General features: G+C 40.0%; 1 protein-coding gene across 2 annotated transcripts in view; it reads left to right on the top strand.

Moving 5' to 3' along the window:
* Positions 1 to 680: 680 nt before the first annotated feature.
* Positions 681 to 25,716, top strand: part of SLC9A9 (solute carrier family 9 member A9) — a 179,008-nt gene continuing 153,972 nt past the window's right edge. For both annotated transcript variants that reach the window (XM_042042172.1, XM_042042171.1), the window contains exons 1-4: positions 681 to 1,019; positions 7,480 to 7,682; positions 10,545 to 10,622; positions 11,237 to 11,313. In XM_042042172.1, the coding sequence (XP_041898106.1) occupies positions 845 to 1,019; positions 7,480 to 7,682; positions 10,545 to 10,622; positions 11,237 to 11,313 (533 nt within the window). In that variant the 5' untranslated portion in view covers positions 681 to 844. The remainder of the gene's footprint in view (positions 1,020 to 7,479; positions 7,683 to 10,544; positions 10,623 to 11,236; positions 11,314 to 25,716) is intronic.

The following is a 25,716-nucleotide window of genomic DNA, read 5'->3' as shown; positions in this document are numbered from 1 at the left end:
GCATTGCAGCCTTGAGCTCAGACAGAAAAGCATGCAGGAGTATTTGCTCTACATAGAGTATTTGTTTTTCTGGCTTAACTGAATAAGGAATTGAGTAAAAACCTGTGAACAGCAGAAATGATGAAAAGTATATTCCACTGCATTTTATTCAGTTCACTGGGGGGGGGGTTAAGCACTTCTAGTTCTAGATAATTGGACCCTTGCTTTTACAGATATCAGTCTTCTGGCAAGATCAATACAAGTGCCTAAGTCTTGAAATCCTTATTCATTGATTTCTTTTTATTCTTCCGTCTTTGCACCATAGTAAAGCACCACCTTTATTCTATGTTGTTTACATTTAAATATGGGAAAGTGGGAAAGAGGAAAGGTTCTTAAACTTCCAAAATGTAGTAAAGGTTGCTATGGCATTTTTTTAACATAATTTTTTTCCATCTTAAACTGTGAAGACAAAATATGACTTTTATGATTCAGATTGTGCTGTTAAATTACAGGAAAAAAACATTATGAACACACACTGATTTTTAAAACAGAATTTCAGAAACTGGGAGTCTGAGCCTTGGAGGCAATTTGTGCTTCCACAGCCAGAGCAAGCACAGTCCAGCAACACAATCGTAACAATAAAAATGAGACAGGGCAGCTTTAAGAGAGAAACAGGAAGCTGTAACTAGAATCCAGCTGAATTCTGAGCTGGGGCACTTTACCATGAGGCTGCAAATGAAACAGATGTGTTTGCTGTGAATGTCTGTAGTGTCTGGACTTTTTGTACCAAAGGTGACAACACTTTCCGTCCTGTGAATTTTTTTTCTTCTTTTATTTTTCACGTACTTTCTATAAAGGGAATGAAATGGAGAAGTTGAAGAAATATGTATCAGTGAAAGATGAAGATCACTTTTATCATCAGGGAGCTGTGGAGCTGCTAATCTTTAACTTTCTACTCATTCTTACAATACTAACAATTTGGTTGTTTAAAAACCATCGATTCCGCTTTCTGCATGAAACTGGAGGAGCTATGCTTTATGGTGAGTATAAATTCAAGTGCCAGCATAACATCAGACTAGTTGTATATTTATGATCAGGCACTTGAGATCAAGTGCTGAAAAAGCTCAGAAAACATGCTGAATTAAATGTCAACAGCTCCATTAGTGTACGGTAAAATAATGATGTAACAGCATCTCTCCTGAAGTAGCTAGAGGCTGCCTTGAAGGGGGAGCAACTGTCATGAGCTGGTTATCCTCAGGATGTGCATGTTCTGCACCTCTGTGGTCAGACAGCAGAGAGTTGGGGAGTTTACTGTTTACAAAAGAATGAAATCCTTTCAGTGACAGAGATTATTTCATTTGCTTGGGTTTTTGTAACATTCAAACCTGTTAGTCTGAGGAGCCTAGTAGATACAGACCTGTTGTCTAATAAAGTTTAAATGATATTGAGAGCTTTCTTTTGGCTTTGCTCTGTGCCTTTGAAAAACACACTGAAGAATGCGTCTCAAGTTTGCTCTCAATGCTGTCATTGTAGGGTAACTTCAGTTTGCCTGTCTAGTTCTAATCTTCTCTGAAGGTTTGCCAGGTTGCATTTTGCTTTCATGCGTAACTTTCCGCATTGTCCCCTAAGCACTCTCTAGCTTAATGGTACGCACTTACACATGTAATGATTTCTCTTGTCAGTCTCTTACTGCTGTTTCACTCTGAGAGACTCTACTGCCATTTCTGCTGCCATAAAATACATACAGGAGGGTAAAATATCAAAATGGAAGACAGAAATCAGCAACTCAGTCATTACCTGAGTGCCAGCCTGTTCTGACATGTTCTGTGCACACCACATCCTCTAGCAGCATAATACCCAAAATTGATTTTGTTAAGATTGCATATTCTGAAGAATATTTGTTTATCAAGGCACACCACATGCAAACAACTACATATGGAGGTTCATCTACAAGCCTGCAATGGCAAAGGCAACTGACACCTACGTTTTGAGGTAAAAGTTTCATTTTCTATGTCAAGCATTGTAAGGTGATCTCTGTTCCACTAGAAGACTGAAGCAGATACCAGTCTTCTTTGTATCCCCTACAAACTATTTTTTTTGATAAACTAACTGTATGAAATTTCAAGAACAGGCTAATTCCTCTTCTTGGCTCATTGTCTTCACAAGAAACTTGAAACTTCAAAGGAAAGCAAGCAAAAAAGAAACTCTTGTATTAATCCAGTCATTGAGCCCCTATCACCTGGGTCTGCAGGATCTCTTACTTCTCGCCTGCCTTGCCTGTGTTTTAAAGTTCTGAAAAAATATTTATTCAATAATCTACCCTTTTTCTAACTTTTAAATCTGTTACACATGGAAAACACATCAACTGAATCAGTTGAGACTGAGATACACATCACATGATACTTAAATGCAACAGTTTTCACTGTCAGACATCACCTGAATTGTTTTTGAACAATTTTATGGGGTGCAAGTTATGTAATACTGAGAACACATTTGCTTGTTGCATTTCTGTTAACATTTCTCAAAAGGAAAATCATGAGACATTGTGCAATATATTATGATCAACTTGTAAATTGTTTTTCTAAATACATGGGTGCCTCTACTGCAATAGCTTCCTTTTCACTAATTGTGCTGTTTGCCAAGTGCTGCTGAGGACCTTTTCTGAAGATTTAGACGAAAGTCTGTCAAAACAGAAATAAAATATGGGAGAATACAATAAAACAAAACCAAATAAGTATGGAATTCGCTTTTATCTGCCATTTGATTCTGTTTTGCTGCCTGCTCAGAACACACTCTGCACATCGTGAGGATAACCTGCTCATATTCTTTTGATTGGTTAAGAGATTAGTGCTCCAGCAGGACAGGGCTTTTGAATTATTAAAACATTCCTCATGACTGTAAATAAACTATCTGTTTAGTCTTGCATTATTTATGGTAACCTTCGAACAGAGAAAAAAGCTTATCTGTAGAATCCAAAAAGCTAATGATGCCCTTCTTATCCTTCAAATTTTTGGATATGGGTGTAGTTTTCTTTAACATTGTGGAATGTCAATATTGAAAAGAAAGTGAAATTTCAGAGGTCATAAGAGAGGTGCCAGCTCAACAGGCAGCAACTTTGGGAGAAAATCTTCATGGCACCAAGCACTGACAGTGAGACAAGTCCTACCCTCACTAAATTTTACCTTCCTTCCCTATCCAAACAAACAATTCTGATTTCTACATTTTCTGTACAAAAAGAGGTCTCCATCCTACAGTTTGCTTTGCTCCAGCCCATTAAGCTCTTTATTAGATATGTGGATAGCAATACAATGAACTGATAATTTGGCTTCAAGTGACAGAATATGGGCACCTTTTGCAGAGTGTGTCCCACAGGATGACAAGTGGGTCCATATTCCTCAACTGTGACCTTAGGGGAGTAGCAGTGGAGAGGATAGGAAGGCAAAGTGTGAGTAACACCAGGGCAAAAAAAAACAAACACAGAAAGACAAAAACAGGAAGAAGTTTTACAGTTACTGCAAAGTGCTGAACAGCCACAAACTGAACACAGCCTGAGAGAGAGTTCTATTTAAAGTACAGAACAAATGGAAGGGTGAGTTGGCTTTTTTTTTTTTTTTTTGCATAGGCTCTGTAAGAAAATTCAGTTCTAGGCTGAATAGTTCCAGCTAGGAAAAAAAACCACAACCATACTGTCCATTTAGAAATTTGAACAACTGAGGTGTATTTTTTTTTTTAATCAAAGTGTGGTTCAACATTAAGTATAGCTAAATTTAATTCAAAAATCTTTCTACAAAGTAAAAAAACTAGAAGCATTTCAAATAATGCAGAATTAATTCACAAGAATTAATTCAACAGGAATTCAACATTTCACAAAATATATATATATACACACACATACACTGGGAGGCATTTAGCTTGAAAGTATTTAAAGACTCAAAATATTTTGTTTGTTTTGAGACCAAATTGAAAAATCACTCACAAAGAAAGAGGAAAAATACAGACTTACTGGTTTATTCATTTATTCCCTGGTTTTCCTGGGTCTCAGAGAGCAAGTTTCTCTGCATGTTGTAGTTTGATAAACAGACCACAAAGAGTAAACTCAACTTAATTCCTGATTTCTGTATACCAGGGAGGCAGATGGATATGAGAGAGTTTGCTAGACAAGAGCACACTCAGGAACAGTGTGGGAGATGATCTACACCAGCACTGATGAAAACAAAGCTACTTCTCTGGTATCAGAGTAGGTGACCCATCTTGTAGCACCAGGCCCCAGGATGTGGCCTCTTAGTGCTGGAGAAGACACAATGAGCCAATAAAACACCAAAGTGCCTGTAGGCACCTCATGCAGAGCCAGATATCTTTAGAAACCTCAGCTATAAACCATTAGGCACCAAAATCCCCATATAAGATGTAAGTCATGGCTCTTCACATTAGTGCAGCAGTAGTTCAGAGCTACACAGTGACAAACTGAGTTCAAGTATCCACGTTACTCATCCTCCCCAGAAGTCAGGTATCAGGCTCACATAGAGGTACCACCTCTCAGCTCTGAGTAAGAGGCTAAAACACTCTTGCAAGTAGGCAGCTAGAATTGAACTTCAACAACACAAAAACCCAAACCAGCAGCAAGCCAATCTGTGCCTTTTATATGGGAGGTTAATTACCAAATTTAATTGAAATTTTCTCAGCTTGAGTAATTGTCACCCCTAGGCAGGGGGTGGTACCCCCTAGGTGGAGGTGGGGCTGACTGCAGATGTACCAGCCTTCAGTTATGCTCCATGGGATTAGTGGATCAGACTGGAGGGAAAACAAAAAAAGGCTGAATGACGGAAGAGCCATTGTGGTGCTCACATAAAATGGCTTTGGGTTGCAGTGGTTAGAGGTGTTTCCCCAGGTTTTGAGGGGACAAGTTTTGACAGGTGTGCAGAGGGAAAGCTGACTCACAGTAGCCCTTTGCAGCCCCTTCTGAGGATCCCATTAGTGTGTTTGGAACTGAGGCACAATCAGTTCTGGATTCAGCTTTGGGGGAGGTGTCTAATGATTAAGCACTATGATTCTTTTACTTTCTAAATCCAGTATGCCTCTTGTGTGAAATAATTGTAGTTGCCTTCTAATGGTGTGTTCTGAGTATCCCTGTTTCTCACAGGCAGAAATGGATGTAACAGGTCCCAGAAAGAGGAATCCCTAGACCTTAATAAAACAGAATATTTTATAGTCTTCCTGATTGCAGCGTTCACAATGAAAAAAGGTTGTCAGGACTCAGAAGACAGTATGGGAAAATCACAATTAAGTCAGAAACTGACATTTTGTAGTGGTGAGGTGAAGAGAGGAACATCATTTTTGAGGCAAACGAAGAAATTTGAAAGAAAATCTTAAATATTTGGGAAAATCAAGTAATGACTAAAACTGCATCCCTGAGTGTCCTTACTAAGGAAAGCATTTAACCGGTGACTATATGAAATCCTGGGGAAACAACAGTCCTGTTTAGCTCAGGAATTTGGCACGGTGACTTAAAAAATCCCTTCCAATGGTCAAATCTATGATTAAGGATTTTATCCTGCTTCCACTGAAGAAGCTGGAAAACCTGCACTGCCTTCAGTTGAAACATGACTGAGCTGTAGTTAGAGTGAGATTTTGCTTCAAGATCCAACTTCAAAGGACAGTTCAGACTTTTTAAAGAAATCTGTAACATTAGTGACACCCTTTTCTGTTTCAATGCCGCATTTAAATAAATGTGCTTAAAACACTTTTTGATAATCTTGCACAGGCCTTGGTGAATGTCTGCAAAATATTTCTGTTACCTGAGCAGATTACCTGGTAGTAGAAGTGCATCAGAGACTGTAGTTTAAAACATTGAGTCATACGGACAAAAATGGCAAAGGAAAACCTGTAAGTTTTCTGCTCCAGAGAATGAAAAACATCAAGTCTTGTTCAAGCATCAAATTAAGTTGAATTTTTAATGTATTTGAAATTGAATTTAAAAATTTAATATGTGGTTCTTCTAGTGGAAATCTAATAAAAATAAGATGAAAACCCTGACAGTTTTAACTAATTAATGGTTTCCTGGTTTCTGACTCGTGATTTTGGACATCTGGGCTGACCACTGTGGAAGTCATATTTCATTGTAACACGTGCAGTGCTTGCTTCCCTTTACATATAAATGCTTTCCCCTAACATTTTGAGGAACTCTGTCTTTTACTACAGCCAGATTTATTATCTGATTTATTGCATGAATGCTGTGTAACTTAAGAAAGTGGTCTTGGGATTTCTACACCTTATTGAAATTCTCTATCATTTAAAGAAAGCAACCATACTAAACAATAGATTCTAAACAAGCGCAAAAGCGTGCACACACTAAACAGGCAATACAGCTGTTACTCAGCATCACTGCAAGAAGCTACAAACTTGACTTACAGGTGCACTAGGAATCTGCAGTTCTGAGAGTCTCTCTTAGGAGAAGATGTGACAATAACACAGACTCTCAAGGTCCTTGTGATCACTTGTATCACCATCTGATTATGGGATCAAACTGAAAATGTAACATCATGTTTTGCAGATGCTTCTCTGATATTTCCTGTAATTTAATTTCTTTCTTATCTTTCACTAGTAAGTGTGTCTATCTAGATGCTTAGGTCTCTGCCATCAATATTTAATCTGAGTATTCTTAGCATTTTATGAATATGTTAGTAATTAGTAACTGTAAAATTGTTCATCCTATACACTGGACTTAAAGCATATAGGATGCATAAAAGAAGTATGGAAATTAAATTTTAAACCAAATCAAAGTCTCTGAGGGTGGAAATAATCTCAGTAATGTTATCTAGCTAAATATTACTCACCTCTCCTAAAGTAAACATGCAGCCTCCCACTAGAGCCAACAGAAAGAGCTATACCATCCCGAGGATGGCTGCAGAAGTACATTTTCCTTCCTGTTAAGTGTAAAGAGAGACAAAATATCTGTCTTAGGTAAGAGTCCTAAATTGTAGATAGTCGTATTATTCCTTCCCTTCTTCCTGATTTATTTTTCTATGTTTATGCAGTCTCAAAAATGCAGTCTTCTACAGAAAGCAGAATGTGCCTGAGGATGTGTCAGAGTTTTGTCCCCACAAATGAAGTGTGTAAAATCTCCAACAGCACAGCTGATGTTTATAGGCTCAGCATAGCACATGAGTTGTGCAGGCATCTCCCTGCTCTAAATAACTACTGAAAACGAAATGGATGAGAAAACTCAGTTAATTATTATGCCAGAAACTGGATCGCAAAAACAGGAGTATGACTGTGCATATGTCAAACCAACATCTGCATTCTAATGAAATGACCATTTTGGAAGAATATTTTGTGGTCATCCATGAAGTGTTGAGAGAGGTTCTGTAAATGTAGAAACCCTGAGAAGGTTTCCTACGGTTTTGGAAGAGCTAATTTTTCTCTAAACTGGTAAATCTGTAGCATCAAATACTTAAAAATACTTGAATCTCTTTCATTTTTCTTTTTTTCTTTACTCTCCAGGCCTTTTAATGGGATTAATTATACAGTATGTGACAAAATCACCAGATGTTGAAAGTGGGACTGTTTATGAATGTGAAAAGCTGAAATCTGGGCCATCCACTCTGCTTATTAACATAACTAATCAGGTCTACGAATATCAATACAAAAGAGAGATCAGCCACCACAATGTCAATGGTCACCAGGGCAATGCGATGCTTCAAAAGGTAAAACCTATCTTATTTTTGTTCTAAACTCTGTAAGATATTTATTTTATTTTCACCCTTGAAAGAGGAAAATAAGCTTCAAGTTAAAATGAGACAGAGAGAGAGAGTCTATTCTGAGTTTAGGGTGAGCAAGGTAAGTGATGAAGAGCAGTAAAGGAAATGAGGTGTGGTAGAACCCTGACCATCATTTAGCTCCAAGCTGACTGTGTGCTTGCGGAGTGGTTGCCTAAGCTGTTTCAAATGACAGTCCCATCTCCTGCAGACACTGAGTTCATTACAGACACAGCTGTTAACTTGGATTCATTGCCACTAAACCTTTATAAACCCCACTGGTATCTTTATTTTTCCTCTGTCTTCAAAGGGACTTGCTCTAGCAGGATAATGCAAGTTACCTCCTGTGGACAGCAGAGGAAACTGCCAACTCTAAACATCTTTCAAAACACAAACTTGTAAATATGTACTTAATGTACATTTTAATTCATCAGAGCATTCTCATACATTCTTCCACTCCTGCAGTGGTCCTCAGCAGGGACTTCGCTGCCATGGGGAGATACCATTGTGGCAATTCAGGCTGGATGCAAAAAGGGAAGTGTGGGAGAAAATTTGCAGTCTTTCACAATGTCATGCCCTTTTCTCTTTTCCAGTATATAACAAAATATTTTACTTTGTTATTAGAGTCGTTCCCTGCCTATGTAATATTTGCTTCTTATGATGTTCGCTTGTTTTAAAAAATGGCAGCCATTTGAAGAACACTGCAGTGCAGAGGCACTTTTTAAGACCTGGATTTTGTGCTCAAAGACATTGTATATTCACATGAAGCTTCTAAGTCCTTACCAATGGCTTTTTAAAATATTGCAATGCATTATTTTGCTTTCTTTCAAGTATTATTGTTTGTGTAGCACAGTAATACATGACCCTGTGTATTATACGGTTATCGTTATAAAAACTTTTAAGTTATGCTTACAATGTACACTGGGGAGCTCAGCAGAATTAGGATTTAACCATCTGCTCAAATTTCTTGCTGATGCAGCACCATTGTGTGCCTGTCTGCTGTTCTGCTGTTACTGCCAGACTTGCCCTTCTCAGAAAGAACTAGACTGTCAAGGACCATTAGAGTTGTGGTGGGTGGAGACAGGAAAATACTGTGGCAGTAAGACTAATCAGGTTTTGCTGAATCTTCATCCTTTTTTCTGCTAGCTGGTTGCAGTTGCAGCTTTGTCTTAGCCAAAGTGTGTGTTTAGTTTCCAGGGCATATGTACTAATCCATTGCATTTGATCATCTTCATCAGACCTGGTACTGAAGCTGACTTAGGACAAAGGAGGAGCACTGACTTGCACAGAAATTTCTGGTGACCTTACAGGGAACTGCCCGATCTTGTTTCCATAATCTCACTTTGCTGGAAGGCTCTTAAAAGTCTCTACTGTGAATTGTAGTTCCTCTAAATTTTTGGAGAGACCTCAGTCTGCCTAGATTTTCACTTCTTTTTCCTTTAAAATTTCCTGCCAGATGCCCTCTTGAAAAGAAAATAAATAAAAAACGAAAAGGGATAAATTCAGCTGTATTTAGGAGACAATGCCTGGCAGCCTTCCTGACTGGCAAAAGCACTAATGTAAAAAACAGAAAGCATGATCACACCATGCTCTGTGTTTTGTACAACTGTAATTCCCTTTTGACTGCAGTAAAAGTGTTTACTTAGTGCCTTTTATCAGAGAGAATAGATTGTGCCATGACTTACAAACATGTATTCTTTAGAACATGGTTTTGAATAATAAAACATGCAGTCAGGATTTCTGATGCCCACAGAAAAGATATTTTGACATATTTGCTGAATTCATTCCAAAATTAACATTTGAAAATGTTAGTTCATAAATGAAGAAAATCCTTTTTCCATCATGTTTTCAATGATGGTGCCAGCACAGCTAATGTTGCTGGCAGGTTATTTAGCTCGCTTTCAGCTTTATAACTCAAAGTGAGCAAGATGGAAAAAAGTCTCAGCTCTCACTTCCTGTTTATCAAATCAAGCTGTTAGTAAGAAGGCAGAAATAATTTTGTAGGCAGGTCTTACTCTTTTGAAGAAAAATAATCTAGAATACTGTAGCCTTAAAATATCACTTCATCTGAACAAAATGCAAGCCTTTGCACTAATTACCTCCTGTCACTTAAAACTATTGATATAATATAGCCCACTGACAGAACACTAAGCAGTACACAGGCTTATTTAAGTTTGTTTTTTTCTCCAGCAATGCTGTAATTTTAAAGAGAATTCTATTTTATTGAAAGCTATTTGTAATGAATTGCAGTGGCTGGGCAATGTCCTTGGTTTTCCTCTGTGCCAGAAGTTGAAGGCCTCAGTGCATTTCCTCATTCTAGCATTACTTTAAAATTTTAATGGCTATTTTAGAAACCATTTCCTTCAAAGGAAATGTTACATTGGTTTTGGTGGTGTAGGCCTTTTATCGCCATTCTGTACACAGGGAATTGAGGCCCAACGCTGCTGGTGTATCTTTCCTGAAAGTGAACAGGAGATCCACGTCTGACCCAGGGGTCATGTCATGGGGACTGTCAAGTTGATGTCTGGTAGGGCAGCTGCTGTCGCAGGTAACGCTGCTTTTATGTGTTACCTGTAATGTAGCACGTGATTGATCTCCTTCTTGAAGGAATACTTTTCAAGTAGTAATCTGCATCTGTAAACTGTAAGGAACTACCCATTTATACTTCCAAGAAAACAATTCAGAATAATCCCACACACAGTGGAGGTGAGCCTGAGATCAGTCCTGATAAGAAGATACAATTAAAACCTATCATATCAAATTAAATGCTACTTTATTTGTTCTTACCCTCTCTTCTGTCCTTTCTGGCAGATGACCTTTGATCCTTCCATCTTCTTCAATATTTTGCTGCCACCCATTATATTTCATGCTGGATATAGTTTGAAGAAGGTATGTGTCTTTTTCCTTATGTGACAAAAGGGACTGAGTGTGGCTGCTGCTCTGTAGACCCAACAGGTCAGTGACAGAGGACAGAGTCAGCTAACAATTATATTGCCTGGGAAGAACTTGGCAGGAACGGATTAAAATGAATGATCCATGGCCCTCATTCTGCTCCCTTTCTGTCCCTGCGCAAAGATCTGATCGTGCAGTTTAGGACACTTAGGCCTCCCTGTTTTCAGAAGAGACCACTTTGAATGTCATGAACTGCAGGCAGGAGCAGCCTCTCTGTGTTTCACATCCTGCCTGATCAGGACTTTGTTCAAGGCATGGGGTTATGATACCATTTGTATCAGGTACTTCCAATGTGAAATTCTGCTAAGATCCTGAAACATTTGTCCAGATACATAAAAAAGAGGGAACTTTGATGACATTCCACTTGGGGAAAAAAATTAACGGTCTTTAAATTGTATTTTCCAAAATAACTGAAGTAGCCAATATTGTTCCATCTTCTATATGTGATAAGTGTTGTAACAAATGGTACTGCTAAATGTGTTTCTACTTGGTCTGGATGCTTTTTTATTCACTATATTACAAAGGACTTTCTTTCCAACTTTCCTCCCCAGAGACATTTTTTTCGTAACTTAGGATCAATTTTAACCTATGCCTTTTTGGGAACTGCCATCTCCTGCATTGTCATTGGGTAAGTGAGTGTCTTCTGCTGTTATCACATGCTTGGTATTTTTTTTCAATTAAAAACTAAACTGTAAAAATAACAGACCCTGCATGGTCAATAAATAACAGACCCTGCATGGTCAATATACTTAGCAACTTGTGTATCAGATAAAGTAATTCCTTCTCAGGGAACGCTGAGATGGAAAAGGCAAAACTCTTGGATAGCCAAGGACTGTCCCAGGCATTCAGAAAATTGTGTCCTTCATTTTTGGTCTGTGACTGGTGTAAGCATAAACTGCCTTCTACACTCCATAGCTGTAACCATCTGTCCTGAGAAATAGGACCATTGTCTCAATTGAAAATCCATGCTTCTAACCAGAATTTCTTCTAGAGAAGAGCAGATCTCTTAACAGTAAGGGAAGGACTTTAAATCTCAGAGGGGGTAGGAATAGATACCTCATGGCATATATGTAAAATAACTGGAGTAATTTCAAAGGCTAAGTGAAATTTTTAGTTGAAGATCACATGAAAAGCCTCAGTCTGGAATTATGTGTCAATTGAGCCTGGGTGACTCAATGGCTTCTACAGAAAAAGAGGAAGGAAAGAAAGTAGAGGGGCAATATATCCTGTTTTAGTTTCGGACCTGCTTAGGGAAAAGTTTCTAATTTTTTTTCAAATTTACCTAACTAAAGAAAATACTTGCTAGTCAGAAATGGATTATATCTTTCCAGGCTGGCATGGTGTGAAAATTCTGTTTGTCTGTTCGATTCACCCAATGAAAATTAAACAAAACATTTAAAAATCCTTTTGGATCTTAAAATTTCAAGTTTTTCATGATATTTATGAATTTCACATAGATACTTCAGCTCTCACATTCTGGAAAAATTCCTGATGCAGGGGAAAACGAATGAGCAGAGTTGGACTCTGCAGTGAGAGGGTCTTTGTGCCTGCCCAGAGCCTTACTGAGAGGAGCAGTGCACTGCTCCCAGTTAAGCCTGAGCATCGCTGACATCTCCTGGCATTTCTGTGCTGGGGACTTGCATGGAGATGGCTGAGCTACCTCAGTCTGGATGGTCTGGGGAGGTGATGGAGCAGTGCTGCATGGAAATGAGTAAGTCTTGCTGAGAGGCTTTGATCTTGCTGGTATTGTGCAGAGTTAAATTGGCAAAAAAGTCACAGAACTCTCTGGTGTTCAGGTGTTAGACTAGGAAGCACACTATAATTTGTAGGCCTTATTTGAGAGCCTGGGCTGTAGAACTCTGAAATTTAATCTCTGCATGATATGGAAAGGTATGTGGAAAAACCTCAGGTATTGTGAGGGCGCTTGAATTTAGAACTGGTTGAGGTTCTGTATTGACAGCAGCATCAAATTATAGAAGCAGTTAATTTTTTTAATGTCTGTCTTTCCCTTTCTTTAAGTAAAGATGTATGTGCTGCATCAAGGTATAAAGCCCTTGCTGGCATCATTACAAGATGGAACTTTCTCCTTTAATATCATTTTAATAATAGTAAAATACATGAACAACCTAGAACTTAGAGTTCAATGATTTTAAAACCATTCTTTTATGTGTATGTCATCATACCTATCTTGATCTCCTAGATTCCGAATAATCAAGTAGCTTAGTAAGCATAATGCACAGGAGGTATTGTGTTATTAAAAGCTCTGCAAGCCATGGTCACTCCAAGTGCCAGGAAAATTTAGACTCTGCAATCAAAGTATGATCATCTTCTGTGCTGAAATACAAAGGAGTGTAAACTCTCAGTGTGGCTGTCTCCCCTTCATGCAAGAAAAACCACTGAACATCTATGGGCTCAGGAAAAAGGATGCCTTTCAGACCCAAAGCTGTAACTACAGGAGGCACTGTGCCATGTGTCACATTTATTGGAGGAGGAAAAGCTTCATCTCACTTTTCTTTGTGAAAATTTCCTCGAGAAATGGCACCTCATCACTTCTTGAAGTTCACAGCTTGGACAGCTGCACCACTCATATTTCTCCTCTGTCTTTATTTGCATTAACATACCTATGAACCTTGTTCTTGTTTCTTTTCTTACCCATTTATATGGCAGCGAGCACCCCTAAGGTTGAAATTATAAATTCAGTAAAAAAATCCACATCCTAACAACAGTTTGAGCTGAATGGTAGCACAGTTCTTAGGTAACAGTGGTTCTGGATCTCAGTTGGACTCTTCCTGTGCTTCCTCTCTCTTGTCTCGGCTATTCAACATAAACCAATAGCCAACAGATCTGTGAGATTGCAGGAAAGCATTAGGGTTGTCCAACCTAGTAATGCTTTTAAACATGCATTTAGTTTATGACTCTGACATTGCCCATGTTAATGGAAAATTCCAGAGCAGCTTTGATAATTTTGTTAAAATAAACATAATATATTCAATTTAGCCTATATTCCAAATACTTTCATGCCTGTATCCATGCTATTTTATTTAAAACAGAATAAATGCAGATAGAATCTACTTCAAAAAGTTCCTACTAAGAACAATTCCTACTAGCAATTCAAAGTTCCAGCCCAAAGTCAGGATAAAGATCAAAAGGAAACCTTAAGGGAGAGAGTAGTAAGCACTGGGCCTTACAGGGTGTTCTTGTACAAACCCACAACACCCACTGGAATCACTGCAGAGAAGGCAGTAATATATTCAGAGCAGGGCTTGTGTGAATGTGAAGCATGTTTGCATAATGTACATGTCAGGATAAGAAGGAGATAATGACTGCATGAAAAAGAAAGATTATATGAAAACTCTACTGAAAGGAATGAAAAGTAAGTCCTAAAAGAAAAATATGTCTTCAGACAGAAAGGGTGAAGAACTAGTTGCTGTTACAAAAGAAAGGGCAGAACCCTGAGGTACTTCTAGGTTTCATTGCTATAAACAAATATTTTGTGCACAGGTATGATTAAACATGTGCTTTCTTCTCATTATGTGAGCACAACACACACATAAACAGTACTTTGATATCCACAGGCTCAAGCTCTGTGTGTCTGCAGCCTCTCACTGGGGCTGTGTTCCTGCTGCCCGGGTTACAGATGAGTGAACCCTTCTGGGGCTCACTGAAGTGGCAAGGCAAAACCTGTAACAAAGAAGGACCAGACCTCTCTTTGTCAATCAGAAACAGCTGGGAAATATCATTAATAAAGAACAGAAACATCATTTGGATTGTTGCAAACTCTTAGAGTGCTAAAACGTTGCCATGGAACACACAGATACAATGGTGCCTGTCTCCTCTTTGTGAGTCTTTGCTTTTGTGTGAAAGGCCTCAAGAAAGAGGAGCTGTGTGGAATTTGAGTGAAAAGGCTAAAATCAGATATTCCCACTGAGGGTGAGAGAAGGAGGAGTAAGAGAGAGTGGGGTTTTTTAGTGAAGATTGTGCCAAAACGTACTTGCTTTCAGCTAAGTACTGCTCTAAGGAATGCCTGCCCATGTTAGCTGTAAGACTGTCCTCGGCCTCTTAACATACATGAAGGATATAAAGCTTCCCCAGCAAAGCAAAATTATGCCCTTTGTACCAAATCTGACTACCAAGGATCCATGCAGAGAGATCCTATAAGGGAAAGGGGAAACTCTCCCTCTCCAAGCCCTATTGACTGCAGAATTGCTGAAGTGGTGCCCTTCATGGTGAACAGTCTGCTGACTCCAGGTCTGCATGACATAAGATTATATAAGATCCAGTCTTTCAACAGATCTTTTCTCTGTCAGTGGTTCCAGCTTCCTATCTTCTGAAGAGTAGTGTGGAATAATCACTGAGACAGCTCTTTCTTCCTAAGAAAAGCCATACAGGCCAAGTCTCTCTGAGGCTCAGTCTGATACAGAGCAGGCAGTCTTTTGTTGGAGGAGACTTCTTGAGTTTCATAGACTCAGAGGATAACTTAGGTTAGTTATCCTAACCTAAATTAGGATATCCTGGAAGCAATGTCTGGATGTCTGTAGTCATCCAGAACTCTGGGAAATCTGTTCCAGTCTTAACCACCATCACTACAAAGACTGTCTGTTTATCCAATTGGAATTTTCCTTGCTTCACCTTGTAACCCTTGCCTCCCATCCTTTCCCTATGCAGCCCTCAGAAGGTGGCTCTATGTTCTCTGGACCCACCTGAAGATAGCACTTAGCTCCACTCCCATCTACAAGAGAAAGCTCAGCTTCTGTCTCTTCTCATATGTCACAGCCCTCGAATTACCTTGGTGGTTCTCTGCTGAGCTGTCTCCTATCTGTCTTCCCTGTACTGGAGTCCAAAACAAACCCTCTATTCCAGATGTCACCTCTCAAGTGCCAACAAAAGACTTCATGTCTTCGCTTGGTTTGCTCACCGTGCTTCCATGAACACAATGTGGTTTGCAGTCACCCTGCATAGCTGCTCTTGTGAAGTCCCACTCTGATTTATGCTCCATTTGATATCCTCCAGGACTCCAGGGGTTTTCTGCACATACTTGTGTAGCCAGCCATGCTTCTGTGGGACTGCTACATAGGGTTGCTCTACTTTTCCATATGTACCTCAATATTAGCTGTATATTATGATCACTGTAAGCTGAAGCACCACTGAGCTGATGCTACTCAGTGAGTGCATGAAGTATTAAATGAACATCTGCCCCCTCTTGCCTTTTTTTTAGGTTTTACACCTTGGAAAGAAGCAGGGAGAAGGACCTAATTTCAACTTCTGCAAGGAATAGTGTTCTCTTCACTTAGATTCTATTTTTAATAAACTGTGCTGGGTTACATCTTCCAGAATTGATGTCTGTCATAGATATTTTCTATTTTGATAATGGAAGAGTGCTTAAGTATTTGGAAAAATCTTGACACTATGGTAACAACCTATCAGAGCAACATATTGAGCAGCAGAGGGTGTAGAACTATTTGCATTTTTCCCCTCTTGAAATCCTTTTGACTTCTTTGATCAGCATTCTCAGTGGCAGCCAGGGCCAAGATGCCTATGCACAGGAGCACTGACATTATTAAGTTGGGCTTATCTGTGATTTTTTATTTGGTTTCACTTGGGTACTCTCAAATTGCAATGCCAAAACAACATTTTTGATACTCAGAATGCAGCATGTCTGCAGTCACTTACTCATATTTTTCCAGCCTGTCTACTACTTTTGGCAAGGCCTGATTTTTCTGGAATTTAAAGCTATCTTAGTGTGCAACTCAAATAACAAATGTATTTGCAGAAAACATGGGCCAAGTTTGATCTGTCTTTGTGGCTGCACTGAGAATTTCGTTTCAATAAAGCTGAGATAAAAAATGAGGTTTGGATCAGAAAAAGTAGAGTAATTATAGTTTTGAACAAGTGAAGTTACAAAAAGCAAACAAATGATAAGAGTGGTGTTAGCAAAAATCCTTCCAGGATGATCCCTGTTTTAAGAGGAAGGATGCTGGTGTTGTTATTAGCTGCTCAGTTTGCATAACCTTCTCTGGCTGGGGAGACAGGACTTCTCCATAGGTCAACTGGAGGCACAGGTGGTTAGTTTGGCTTGATTCATTCCAGTACGTCTGTGAGCACATGGATGCTGGATTTACAGTAACCGTGTCAGATCACTTCATGGCAATCAGTGCTCAAAGTTCAACTTCTACTTAAAAAACCCTCATAGAATCAAGGTATTTCTTTTGTGTGTCTGTGTTTAACTGCAGTGACTAACAGCTTGGACAAAGAAGTCTCTTCTGACATTTAAATTCAAGTGTGAGAAATAAATTAATCATACTTGATTCTCACAGGCAGTCAGGAATCCTTTCCTTTGCCATTTCTCACCATTCTACAAATGAATATTCAAATGCTGTCTGCATATGATCACTAAATGCTGAGACTACAATAATATAATATAATATATATTATATTATATTATATTATATTATATTATATTATATTATATTATCTTTCTAAATTATTTTTTTAAAAACTGAATCTTGAATAGTTTTACTTGAAAACCAGGACAATTGTTTTTGTTTCTATACATAGACATACACCTATATAAGAAAAAAATTTTAAAAGAGAAAAAGAAAGGAGTATCAAGAAATATCAAATACCTATCCAGATATTTTTGTTGACCACAAGATTAGATTTTCCATCATAACTTTCTATGAAAGTAGACATTCTCCATTCAAATATCTGTGGTATCAAGATTCCACCATCACATGAAATTTTTTTCTTCACTCTTAACTGTACTGTTTTAGCAGTCCCTCTTTGTGCCTCCTAAAGAAGGATGGGTTGGGCTGAATTAATAACATTTCTGCTCAAATGCAGCACTACCAAGAAATGTTCAACTTTCCTTTGCAGAGTTTACCAGGGTAAGATGCAACTCTTCAGTCAGAGATTTAGTTCTCTCACTGTTATACCTACCCAAACATTATTCTAAAAGTGAGGAGACACGCACCCAAGAGCTTCAGCAGGCAGTATTTGTGGTTACTGAGCTCTGCAAGACTGGTGATATTTTTTTATTTTCACAGGTATTTTGGTAGTTTGGCAAAGGCTAGAGGGAAGTTCAGTGAGGTTATGGGTGTGTATATTACTTTCTGCTGGAAGCTTAATGGAATATACAAATGGAGTCTGCTGATAGGAAACAGTACTGAGCTTATTATCTGGCTGTTCTTTCTCACTGAAGGGCTATGGATAGACTTTACAGCCTGGAAATGAAACACTTGTAGCTATGTGCTCCAGCAGAGCAAAGCCAAATATTGTTTGGCTTGAATTTACTGTGAGGTGCTGTGGGATTCTTCTGGATTTTGGAACTGTTTCTGCAAGGGAAAATGGGGCCAGGTTAAGGGTAACAAAAAACAAAATCTCTGTTACAGAGCTCTCCATAAACTAAGAAAATAACTTTACAAGGATTATCTGCTGCTGCACCAGCTAAGCTCTTGCCTTCCCAGGTGATAACTTTTGTATTAATTTAGGTTCAATTCATGTATAAGGAAAGTAATATTTTTTTCCTAATTAAAATATTGTTTTCTACTGCATGTTCCCATCAAATGACATAAAAATCCCCAGGTCCCTCTTTCCTACACACACCACTTGTAAATAGCAAATGCTTAACCTCCCCACAAGCAAGAATAAAAGCTTCATTTTTGGTACAAACAGAAACTGGTGAGGGGGAGTGTGAAAGTATTTTGGTGCTGTAGAAATTAACTGAGGGAGAAAGAGGGAAAAAATATATATAGACCACTTGCCCTTCTCAGTGGTAGAACCCGCTGAACATCAGAGGTCTGACTTCAACAATTTCTAACAAGCTTTTGAAGCCAGATATTCAGCCTATGAGTGGAAATAAAGAGAAAACTAGTACACAGACATTCACTGAATGTACTATAACTGTTGTAAGAGTACAGTGCCTTTGCTGTACCCCTTTTTTAGATTTTGGCTGCTTCCATGTCCCATCTTGGAGTGAATGCAGGCATTTTCTTTCAGTCATGAGACAGAATTGCTCCAGTTTTGCATTGACTTGAGGAAACTCAACAGAGATGATTTAGCTGAAAAATCAAGCTAAGTCTCTCCAGACTTCTCCAAAGAAGGCAGATGAACACTGAGCCCTGGCAGGAAAAGAACTAGTGTTTAGTTGTTAATGTGCAGCTCAGGTGCCCAAAGCAGTAGTTTTGATTCTTTGGTCAGTCCAAATCTGAGGTCATTCCACTGCAGTCTGTGGAGTTGCCACATACAACTCGTGGCTGCAGCTGCAAGGGGTAGTTGCTGCTTCTCACTTTTTTTCAAAGGTGTGAGGTGAATCCAAAATGGGTTTGTAAGTGTAAGTTTAGAGAAGCTTGAAAATACACACCCACTGTGATACCTGGGTTGGGGAATTCTGCACAGGGAGAAAAGAGGGAAGAGGCTTCTTCATAGCCACAATTCAGAGTTCTGGCAGGTCTAAAAGTTATAAAGTATTTTAAAAATCACCTCCTATTTGTATGACTTGTGAAATTATGAATAAGAAACTGGATTAAATCAAGACACTGATCCAAAATAGCATTTCCCAGACCACTGACACCCACACAGAGTGGAAAGTTCTTCCAAGAGTACTTTGATGCCTTCAAGTATGTGTTGCTGCAAGTTCAGTCAGAATTTGTAGCTATTTCACAATAAGCATCTGACATTGTTTACTGCGGCAGAGCTGATCATGCAGAAAACAGTTTTTCTTCTCATAAACAGATGTGCCAAGCAACAGGGTGTAATTATTTGTATCATCCAGAAGAACCCCTCAGCATACTAAGGAAAGACATGTATGATAGGGAAAACCAAAGGTGTGGGGCTGCAGAGACAAACAGAACCTGGACTAACAGGAGATTCATCTAAAATAAAAAGAATGTTTCATTTGGTATTTGATACCCAGCGGGTTCTCCAGGAATCCATCAAAAAATTTAAATCATGCACTCTTCTGAAAAACATGCAAATAACATTTGTTGCAAAACAGGCAAACCACTCAAGTCCAGATATTTCCCTGGAAGGAAGAGTCTGTGTGGTTTTGGTTTGGTTTTGTGGGTTTTTTTTACAAAGTGTCTTCCCAGTTGCCTTGAAAGTCAAAGCTTTAACTGCAGGAAAGAATACTCTTGAATAGAGCTCCTAGTGTCTTCTTCCCTGATATTCATGGATCCTTTAAGAATTAACACACAATGTGGCTTCCAAAGATTGCCAGTCCCCTATTTCTCTGGCTGTGGATCATCCATACCCCTGTGCAAAAAATCTTCCTTGGCTGCAACATCATTTGCAGTCTCAAGTTTGCAAGTCTGCTCTTGCAGTCTCTACAATGACTTTCAGGGAAAACATTTTTTGCAGAGCTGGTGAAATGGAAAATATGCATCCCTCATGGCCTCTTATCCTGAAATCCACTGCCTTTCTCAGTATATCCTATCTTTCCAGAGCAATTCCAGGCTACAGAGGAGATGAAAGCAGAAGGAGGTATATTGACTCTGATGTATTAGTTGATTTTCTACCTCTTAGAGATATTTTTCCACACTGCATGAGAAACCTGCACACCAAGCCTGTAGTAGGGAGGGCGTCTCCACTTCAGCCCAAGCTGTGCATCGCTCCAGGCCATACATACCTGTATGGCTTTGCTAGGTAGAGAGCCAGGCCATGTTTCCTTCTAAGTCAAAATGGGCAACAGCATGACCTCTACCAGGTACACATGGACTTATGAGTTGGTTGCAAAGTGCTTCAAGCTGCTTCATGCTGAAAGGTGTAACAGAAATTTAAAACAGAGGAGGAAAAACCTATTCCACTAGAGTAGCATGGAGCTACCTGCAACCTGCAGTCTCTTCGAACTGACACGTTTACTCTTAGACAGATCAAATGCTGAGCAACATTGGGAAGTGTACAGACAGCAAGTAACTCATTGGAGCAGAAAGAGAGTGGGTGACTGAGATCTCCTACCTGTTATCTTGAAAAATTCATAATATGCCAGCTCAAAAGATGCTTTGTTCGCCCACCCACCACCATTTTACATACCCCACTTCTGAGCCAGTTGATCAAATGGTGCTCTTGTATCTGACAAGTTTTTTATAGAGCACAAGTGTTTTTGGCCTGAAATGTTCTGTAAACACACCAGCTTTCATGATGGCCCTGGGACAGATGGGGCACTTGGTGGAGACAGAACCTTCGAAAGCTGCCTTGGTCAGGTAACCAGATCCTACACAGTGAGAGGCAGATGACATTTAAATACTACACAAAGCTTTCCTCTGAGTATTAAGACGACAATGAATCATCTAAGGTGTGTCCCTAGTCTTGGTTCTCTTTAAAATACCGATTATGTAAGAACTTCAGTACATTTGACTCCATATTCCATACATTTGACTACGATGATAAATTGCAGCAAGTTCAGTGTACGGCCACCAATATGGACAGGGGCTGGGATACTTGCCCCATAAAGACGAAACTGAAGAAACTGAGCTCATTTAGCCTAAGTAAGAGGAGCTTTGAGGGGAGATTACCAAGAAAGAAAAGCCAAGCTCTTCACAGTAGTGCATGGTGAGAGGACAAAATTGACAGACATAAATTGTAATTTTAAAAGACTTTAAAAAATTTATCTGACTTGATATAAGCAAAAGCTTTTTCTTCATGAGGACAGTCAAGCATTGGAACAGGTTGTCTAGAGATTCTGGTTGTGTAATCTCCATCCTTGGAGGTTTTCAAAACCTAAGTGGCTAAAGCCCTGAATACTCTGATTTGAGCTCATAGCTGACCCTGCTTTGAGTAGGAATTTTGACTAGAGACATCCTCTGGTCCCTTCTAACATAAGTTAGTCTAAATTCTATGTTGCTGTAAATACCAAACCTTACAGCAGAACATATGCTGCCCCTAGTCCATCCCTTTCAGCCTTTTTCGACTTTCAACTTCCTACCACTTTTTCTGATTCAACTGTCTTGGTCCTCATTACCCCATAACCAACAGTTATCTTCCAGGCAGTTTGTCTTTCTCCTCACCTCCTCACCTTTTGTTGAAATACAGCATCTGCAATAAAAAGGTCTTTCTGAAGAAAAATTAGGATTATTTGACTTCCTTCTGAAGCAAGGACTTTATGCATGAAGATGGCTCTTAAAACGCTAGTTATCCTCAATTCTTAGTCAGCTCCATACCTTAAAAAGGAAAACAATCACTTTTCTTTCTGTAATACACTGATTGGGCACTTCCTTGCTCTTCGCAACGCCGCCTCTCCCTAGCTAACCACTCTCTAGCTGAAGCTTAGCAGCAACCAAAATTGAAATGTGAAAAGACAACAATTACCACTCCTTTTTGACCTCTCCACTATTGAGAGCATGGGTGCTTTTATCTCTTATATGGTATTTATGTGCACGGTGCAAATTTTGAGCAGGATGATGTCACTGATTAAAAAAAATAACACACTTGATCTGCAAAAAGACAATGACTGACAGTGAAACCTCTGCAACAGGAATTTGAGGTCACGTACAGGCACAGTGACTGACCCAGAGGCTGCACCAGTGATGTCTTTTTATAGCCTGTTGATGTATGAGAGGGTTGCTGTTCTTCAGACTTAAAATGAAAAACAATTTTTTCTTTTAAGGACACATTCCTTTCTTCCATCCTTACTACCCACTCATTGATGAAAACAAGGGAAGATTCATTTTACCGAGGAATAGGAATTATTTTCAGAGTTCTGTTTGCCTATTTTATTTAACCCAAGTGGGACTGCATGTGAAAACATTAGCTTTGTTCCCTGTGAATAATCTTCTTTTATTTGATATTGGTAGGGGAAAGAGTTAGTGTTTATGCTACCTCAATCGAAAATAAGTATCATAAAATGAAAGTAGGGAAGCAGAGAACCTATCTGAAGCTGTTCTCTATTGCAAATCATGTCATGTGGTTTATGAGACTGCCCTCCTTTGTTCATCAGGATGTGAATACCGCTGGTTTCAGTTTCTTGGCCTGTGAATAACATTCAGAGTGAGCTTGCTCTTCACCACTCTTTTATCACACTCAAATAATTTAGGATGGAATTGACCTTAGGTCCAATCCCCTGACAAAAACAAAGCTTACTTCAAAAGCTGGAGCAGGTCATGTGGAGCCTGCTGGTCGCGTTTTGAACGCACCTTGGTGTCCATCTCTGAGAAGCAGCTTTACTATCCAAGTGCCAGCTGGGTTTCAAACCAGTGGTCATTACTTTCTGAGCCCAGCAGGAGGGAGGGTGTGCCACCTTCTAAATCCTTCCGAGATGGGTGACTTAACCAGCTTTCCGTAATCTTCCTATGAAAGTTGTCTTGTCTGGCCCATACAGAAATCCCTGGTTCGTGCTAAGCATAACAAAGTACCTGTCTAACCTGTCTGCTACTCAGACGTTCTCATTCAAAGATATTAAAATACCTTTTAAGCTGGGCTTGATTTCTAGGTAGCAGAACAGTGATTTCGCTCCAGATGTGGAAAAACGCATTTGCTGACAGGTTACAGGGTGTGACTGTTCACACGGTACCAGCGACAGCTGGGAGACAACTCACAGCCCCTTGCCCTGCCCTGCCCTGTGCTACACCATTTGCAGCACAACCGTGACTATCTGAAAAGCATCCTTTTGCCGTCATCATTCAGATGGCTCAAAAATTCAGGTATCACGAAGGGAGAACAGCCTCTGAGAAGCTGGCACCAGCGAGCTCTGCCGGAGCCAGAAGCCTTATCGATGGTTGAGTATCCCGGGATACTCATACGGAAATGTCCTAATCCCCTTTTGGCACCTTTCCAAAACATCCTCAGCTATGGCCAAAGGATCATTTGTGTCTGATGCTCCATCAGACCGATGCTTCTGGTTTCGTTCAGACTCTGAATGGTCCCATCCTGCTGTTGATCGCACTTTAACACGCAGCACGCGTGGCTGGGGCTGTACAGTTTTAACTCCTTCCTCTCTCAGACCCGAGCCGTCGGCTTTGCTTCCCACGCGCCAGAGAGGGGAGAAAAAACCCATCCTGACTACTTTTAAAACACAAACAAACGACGAGAGAAGGAGCAGGCACAGCGTTTCTCAGCAGCGCCCGGTGCCGCAGCGAGCAGAGGCGGAACAGCGGGCACGGAATCCCCGCAGTGCCCGCAGCAGGCACCGGGTGGCGCCCGCGCTCCGCCCGCAGCCGAAGGCGCAGCCCGGGCGGCGCGGACGGGAAGCGTGCCCGGCGGGAAGCCGCGTTTCCGCCCGCCGCAACCAAAACTTCATGTCAAGCCCGTGGTTTCTAGTCAGGGCTTCTCTAGGCTGGTCCTGGGGACACCAGGACACATGGGGTGGGGGGACTAGTCTGGGGGATCCAGATCCAGGATATGCTCCAGTTCCAAATCAGGAGGAGCCAGCGCCAGCTCTCTTGTTTATCCTGTGACAGAGCAGTTTCCAAAGTCTGGAGCAGCCAGGAGTCGCACTTCTCTCTTCTCAGACTTTGAGCACGGGTTGTACTGGGTTTACTACAAGTTACTAAATAAGCCTCATCCTTTACATGTCACTCTTCAAACATTGATCTACCCAGGGGTTCTGAATAACACAGTAAATGAAACAATTCTGATGAACCATCATTAGAAAACTAGGGATGTCTTGGGGATACAAGGGAGAGTCTCTTAGCTAACATTATTGTCCAGTCTGCAAAAATATCAGTGTTAATAATCAGTATGATTTTTAAAAGTTTTCATATAGTTTTCTAAGTAGGGACTTAGTTACTGGAGCTGTGGCACAGTGATTTAAGGACATCACTAACAAAGTTACACAATTTGTGGGAACACTTTGAAGAATGGAAGTGACTCAGAAGCCTGCAGGAGTTGTTACAATGCCCTCCTAGTAAAAAGGAATAGACTGCAAAACCCATTACAGTTGCAACCTCTCACTGGCAAATTGCAGCCTCATTAGTAATCTTGGCAACATGACGGGGGTTTTACATTACTGATCCTCTTGTTAGCCCCTCAAGTGTGCCACTGAAGCGCTCTTTCGGGAGCAGTTTGTGGAAGTGAATGTTGTAAATATACTGCCTTTATAGGCAAACAGACACTCTCTGTCTTTGGGGCCATCAAACTGGTGCATTCACAAACTCGCAACTCACTTAAAAATAAATGGGAAGAGACGGTGGTAGTAGTAGTTAAACCTGCCAAAAATTAGGATCTAATGATAATTGTAAGCACATAAATTTTGTAGTATTTTCCCAGTGAGCCAAGACACATACAGTAACATAAAGTAGCTTCTTTTCCCTACAAAACTGTCTCTTTAGTGGTGTGGATGTTCTAGATAACTTATAATTCTATATGCAAGGATGACGTACATACATACATATATATATACACACACATATAAGTATATTTTTTGTTACTTGTAAAACAGAATTATCTATCAACAGCATAGTGACTGACTTAAATGCACTAACATTACTGTAGGGCAATAGCAGTTGTTCTCAGGCAGGCAGGAGGAGGTCCTGTTCAGGTGCTCCACTAAGACAAATTTATATAATTAGGAATCCGTCTGTCACAAGCATCCCCAAGCACTGCCTCGATGTCCCTCACACCACAGTCCGGCTGACAGCATGTGGTGATGCATGTAGTCAAGAAACATCATTATCTCTCCACTGTGCCACAGTTTTTGTCATAGATTCTTTAAACCAGTCTGTTCTTCCATTAAGCTGACCTGGGAGCTGCGGAGCGTCCAAGCAGACTCCTTCCACTTCAGTAGAGCACTGGTAGGAGTTTAATACATTTCCCAATAATTGCCCACAAATGCTCCATGAAGGACAAACAGTTCCACAAAGCTTCTCAGATAATATTCTCCCTGATTACAGAGTCTCCGGAGGGCTTTTCTGCCAAGGAGAAAAAAATGCCCCACCTTGAGGTTAGCTTGTCATGGGCTGTAAACAAGGTGTCTGCAGCCATACTGTTCAAAAATTTTCTCCTCTGTGTTCTTCCTCTGTTCATTACTGGCCCCTGTGTGGCTTCTGCTTTGAAAGAATTAATTATTCAAGCTGCCTACATACGACTTTTCAACAACCAGCCC

The sequence above is a fragment of the Corvus kubaryi genome, unplaced genomic scaffold (genome assembly GCF_017639235.1).
Source record: "Corvus kubaryi isolate FWS band 111438036 unplaced genomic scaffold, C.kubaryi_AGA036_p1.0 37397, whole genome shotgun sequence".
NCBI lineage: Eukaryota > Metazoa > Chordata > Aves > Passeriformes > Corvidae > Corvus > Corvus kubaryi.
This window is presented reverse-complemented; position numbering and strand designations above follow the sequence as displayed.